Source organism: Aegilops tauschii, chromosome 2 (genome assembly GCF_002575655.3).
Source record: "Aegilops tauschii subsp. strangulata cultivar AL8/78 chromosome 2, Aet v6.0, whole genome shotgun sequence".
NCBI lineage: Eukaryota > Viridiplantae > Streptophyta > Magnoliopsida > Poales > Poaceae > Aegilops > Aegilops tauschii.
The window spans coordinates 158138538-158144019 of NC_053036.3; the positions used below are offsets into that span (position 1 = coordinate 158138538).

Genomic DNA, 5482 nt, shown 5'->3' on the forward strand with positions numbered 1-5482 from the left:
TAAATATTTGTGATAGACATCTTTTCGCAAACCCTCCAAGTCGAGTAATCTTCTCCGATGTTGATCGCATAGCAAACGCTAAGTCACAAATAGTGTGTGCAATAAATCTATAACCGGATAACCCCACACCATTTTGGTGTACAAAACGTTTGTGAAGTTTATGTATTGAAAGCCTTACATCAGTAGTCACGTGTTGGACAGGTTTGAGCATCTCATATGATTGCTTTTTGCAAAACGGTTGCATTCTCGGGCCCTATCACACGATGTTATCATGTATCGTGTGAGATGAACCTCCCATATCGCACACCTTCGTAAGCCAACGGTTTGAAAATGTGTGGGCTTAAACCGTTTTCTTAAGACTTAACTGCACTAGTGGTGGCCTTTTATGGCTTGAACTTGATTGTATCAGTTTCTACCTACTTGTTTGTGGACGTAAATTTTTGGGACATGGTGGCACACGAGGATGTTATCCTGATCGATGATTGCTGCTAGACGATTTGTACTTAATATAGCGATTGATTGGATACTGCGGCAATACACATGGATAAGTGAGCGAATACACAACGTTAATAAAGTAGATGTGGGCCAGCTATAACTGAATTTAATGTAGAAAGACTGGTGTGTTTATGATCAGGGTGCAGGGTGACAGGCTACTCATCAGTGCAATTAACATTCGTGACCTGGGCGGTAGTAAATGAGGCCTGTTCCTAGTTAAAATTACTCACCCAGCCTGCGGTATGGAGTAGTGCAGTTAGTTCTTCTTCTTTTTATTACACTAGTAGATTGTTTAGTGCACGCATAGTATGGATTAGTGGAGTATTAATGTCACTCATCAAAGAAACCTAGCTGCAATACTACTGGCACATTGATTAAACATACATTTATCGACTAATACAGTACTACTAGTACATATCATCGGCCGAGCACACGAACTTAGCTGCAACCATGATAAACTTGCTCATATATATTTTGGTAATTAAATACAGCTTGTAGATATTTTCATATTGTAAAGTTCAGTTAGAAATTGAGGGTGTATTTTGATGTCCCTAATTTGTTCACAAACGTGTATTGTAATTTTTGGTTAACATCCAAAGTACGATTGTAAAGCTGAGATCAAAACCAAAGTCATATTGGTGATGTCTCAGTATTCTCTATTAAGCCGTGTAAAAATATATCTTGGTTGTCCTATTAAATTTTGCCTGATGCTCTGTTAATTGATGTACTTTCTTTATTAAGGTTGCATTTTAAAATACAAATTGTATTTTTCATAATTCGAGTTTGAATGAACCAACTGATTTTTTTGGGTAAGAAAGTGATACATCTAAGGAATTTGGTTGTGCGTCATAGTTCAATACAGCTTAGTGCAGATAGCCCTCACGCGGCATGGAGTTGCGTCCCCTACCTGAACGCCATGGTATTGGGGATGGCTATTCCGCGCGCGCTCGTTCCGACGCCCGATTTCGGACAGCGGTCTAAACAAAGTCAAGTTTCCTTAAACAAATCTGGGTGAGGGTTAATTAAATGACGCAGCAAGCCCCCCACCGGTTGAAATAACGGGGCCAGAGAGATTTATGGTAGGAGACACTGGGCCCCATCAACTGAATTCACGGAGGCAGACTTTTGACTTGGTTCATCAATCCCACGTGGTGGCCCTACATCCTTCGCTGATGTTGCCGTAAGAAAATATTCGCTCGCTCGAGCGGTCGACCGCGAAAGAGTCTTTTCGCATGGTATTTGGCTTATCGAAGGGATTAGCATGGTGGATAGAAAAGGGAAGAAAAATTTAGTCCGTCATTAGTGCAGGTTAGCATTGGCCAGCTGCTCCACATAAATGGAGAGTAACTCTCCTATTTAAAATTGTGGGTCCGGTGTAGTTATTGATGTCTGGCATACGTAAGTTAATACTATCATTATGAAATGCTGAAGCATTTTATACATGATTATTGGTATGTATACTGCACGCATCTTGGAGGAATGTGTGGTTAAGATTACAACCTCTCGTGGCACTATGTCCATTGGTGATTTATCGCTTGTTTGTTGGATGATGTTGCCGTTATGGCTTTGTTTATAAAGTTAGACGTGGTATGTTTTTTCTATAAAATTAAACTGCAGAAAACGGACTGAAGGTTGATGTGCTATGATTGTTGAAAAAATAAACTGAACTGGTCTAGCCGTCTAGGTGACATCCACAATTTAGATATTAGTTTCTTCATGTGAACGGCTGAAGGTGAATGGTCAGCAATCCTCCTTTTCAACCAGGTGACGCTACCACGCTGCACGGCACTGCGCTTCCCCAGCTCGCAATATCAACCATTTGCAATTTCATAAGCAGCCATCTTTGACAAGAACTCTCGCAGAATTTTCTCCGGTCTACACAGGCGCCGTGTCAGCTAGGTATTACATGCACACCAAGACAAATGTGTAGCAGCCTTTTTCATTCAAAGAGAACAAATCAATCAGTAGTAGACTAGTACTCACCGCAACTACGACCTCGGCTCCTTCTGATACTGCCAGGCATGCCATTATCTCCATGACTTTCAGCCAAGGTGCGCGGTGCGCCTCAGCGCTGCGACCAATCTCCACCCCGCCAAAAACTGTACCGATTGAGTTGCTTTCTCTTGAAGGAAGCGCAGCAGGCCAGCAGGACTAAATTTGGCAAGAAACCATGCCGGCTCTTCTTCTGCTCTTGCTGTTGAGCTTGAGCATGGGCGGAGAGCTGGTCCCGTGCTCATCCGCCGGCGAGGGCCAGTTCGCCTTCCAGGGCTTCGCGGCGGCGAACCTTACGCTGGATGGTCTCGCCGCCGTCATGCCCAACGGCCTGCTCGCGCTCACCAACTTCACTCTCCAGACAAAAGGCCATGCCTTCAACCCCACCCCTCTCCGCTTCCTCGACGTCAACGGGGCGACCAACTCCACTGCCGTGGCGCGCTCCTTCTCCACATCCTTCGTGTTCGCCATCGTCTCCAACTACGACGGCCTGAGCGACCAAGGGCTCGCCTTCGTGGTCGCCCCGACCACCAACTTCTCAACGGCGATCGCCGGGCAGTATCTGGGCCTCCTCGACGCCACGAACGGCGCCGCGAGCGACCACATATTGGCAGTCGAGCTCGACACCATCATGAACCCCGAGTTCCGCGACATCAACAGCAACCACGTGGGCATCAACGTCAACAGCCTCATTTCGCGGAAGGCCAAGCCGGCCGGCTACTACGGCGATGACGGTGCCACCTTTCGAGACCTGATGTTGAACAGCCGCGAGCCGATGCAGGTGTGGGTGGACTACGATGGCCAGGCCAGGCAACTCAACGTGACACTGGCTCCTGCGCACGAGCCCAAACCCAGGTATCCTCTCCTCTCTGAAGCCATTGACCTCTCCTCTGTCCTCACGGAGACAATGTATGTTGGCTTCTCGTCGTCATCCGGCGTGGTGTCAACGCACCACTATGTGCTTGGATGGAGCTTCAGCTTGGACGGGCCTGCCCCGCCTCTTGATTTCTCTAAGCTTCCAGCACTGCCACGTGTGGGTTCGAAGCATCGGTCCATGGTCTTGGCTCTCGTGCTACCACTAGCAACCGTATTGATCATCGCCGCGGTGCTAGCTGCCGCCTCCTTCTTTGTGTGGCGTCGGCGTCGATTTGCTGAGGTGCGCGAAGATTGGGAGGATGAGTTCGGCCCACACCGGTTCGCATATAAAGATCTATTTCGTGCCACTGATGCATTCAAGAATGGAAATTTACTCGGTGCCGGAGGGTTTGGCAAAGTATACAAAGGGGTACTTCCTGGATCCAATTTGGAAATCGCGGTGAAGAGAGTATCACATGACTCAAGACAAGGTATAAGAGAGTTCATTGCTGAAGTGGTGACCATTGGTCGTCTCCGCCACAGGAATCTGGCACAGTTACAAGGCTATTGCCGGCGCAATGGTGAACTTCTCTTGGTGTATGACTACATGGAAAATGGTAGCCTTGACAAGTACTTGTACAATAACAATGGGCCAACTTTGGATTGGCCTCAAAGATATTGGATCATCAAAGGTGTTGCATCAAGTTTACTGTATCTTCATGAGGATTGGGAACAAGTCGTCATCCACCGAGATATAAAGGCAAGCAATGTGCTTTTAGATAAGCAGATGAATGAAAGGCTCGGCGATTTTGGCCTAGCAAGGTTGTACGATCATGGCACTGATGCTCAAACAACACATGTGGTTGGCACTATGGGATACCTCGCACCAGAACTTGTACGCACTGGGAAGGCAACACCTTCAACCGATGTATTTGCATTTGGTGTGTTTCTCCTAGAGGTTGTCTGTGGACGCAGGCCCATTGAAAGTGGTCAGCATAACAATAGGGTGGTGTTAGTCGACTGGGTGCTTGAACACCACCGCAATGGCTCAATCATTGACACGGTGGATCCACGCCTCATGGGTAAATTCAACACAGATGAGGTCACTCTTGTGCTCAAACTAGGTTTGTTGTGCACGCACCCATCGCCCAATGTGAGGCCTCCTGTGCAAAAGGTCATGCAATACCTCGATGGTGTCCAATTAGTTCCTGATTTACCATCGACATACATGAGCTACAGCATGTTGGTTCTCATGGAGAATGAAGGGTTTGATTCATACATCATGTCATGCCCTCCGCCAGGGATGACCATCTGCAGTGTATCTGACGTGTCGTCGGCAACGGTTCTTCTAGATGGGAGATGAATTTTTTGCTTGTAATCAACTATTTTTTGCTTGTAATCGTCGATAGGTGGTCTACTGATCTGGGTGTAATTTTTATTATTTTTCGTGTTCGTTGTGCTACCATTATTGAAGATGAATAGATCAGAAGTTTTCCCCACAAAAAAATATTTGTTCATGCATCTCTTCAAAAATGTTCATGTATTTGTCAAGAAGAAAAGGAAAATGGTGAGTACAAAATAATATAAAAGTAAGTGAAAACAAATAAAAAAACTTAAATGTTGAAGACTCATGAAATGTAGACAAAAAGGATGAAAAATAAAAATAGAAAAGGATACGTGTGATAAATTGGATGTGCACTTTGCGAGCAGGCGCATGGACCGGTCAAAACATGCCACGCAAGCCAAATACATGGGCCCCGAAGTCGTCTCCGTTGACCATAAATCATCATTTTTTTATTTATTAAAATTGTAAATTATCATTTTTTAGAACAATGATCAGAGTGAGATTAGGCTACAAATTTAAGTACCGTGAGTGCATTTTAAGCCAATCTAAAATTACTGCCATTGTGCCCCTCTGCGTGCCTCCCGTTGTCACACTCACACCGTGGCCAGGTAACTTCTGATTCTAAGCATAATAACCATGTGAAAACTCTGGCGCCTCGCTTTTGATGCAGCGTTAGCGTTATCCTAATATCTCCTCCCGTCGCTCTCAAAAAAAAAAAGATCTCCTCCCGTCCTTGATCGCCTACCACCGCCAGCCCACTGCTTCGTCTCTCGTCACCTCCATGAGCCACGGCAG

The 5482-nt window shown here is 45.9% G+C and overlaps 1 protein-coding gene across 1 annotated transcript; it reads left to right on the forward strand.

The window, feature by feature from the left end:
* The first annotated feature begins 2341 nt into the window (after window positions 1–2341).
* Window positions 2342–4989, forward strand: LOC109772765 (L-type lectin-domain containing receptor kinase SIT2). Its single transcript, XM_020331461.4, has one exon. It carries the CDS (start codon window positions 2666–2668, stop codon window positions 4703–4705), a length of 2040 nt encoding a protein of 679 aa, XP_020187050.1. The 5' UTR covers window positions 2342–2665; the 3' UTR covers window positions 4706–4989.
* Window positions 4990–5482: the final 493 nt, after the last annotated feature.

Coding starts and splice junctions, on each gene's coding strand:
- LOC109772765 (XM_020331461.4), top strand. CDS start 2,666: ATGCCGGCTCTTCTTCTGCTCTTGCTGTTGAGCTTGAGCATGGGCGGA.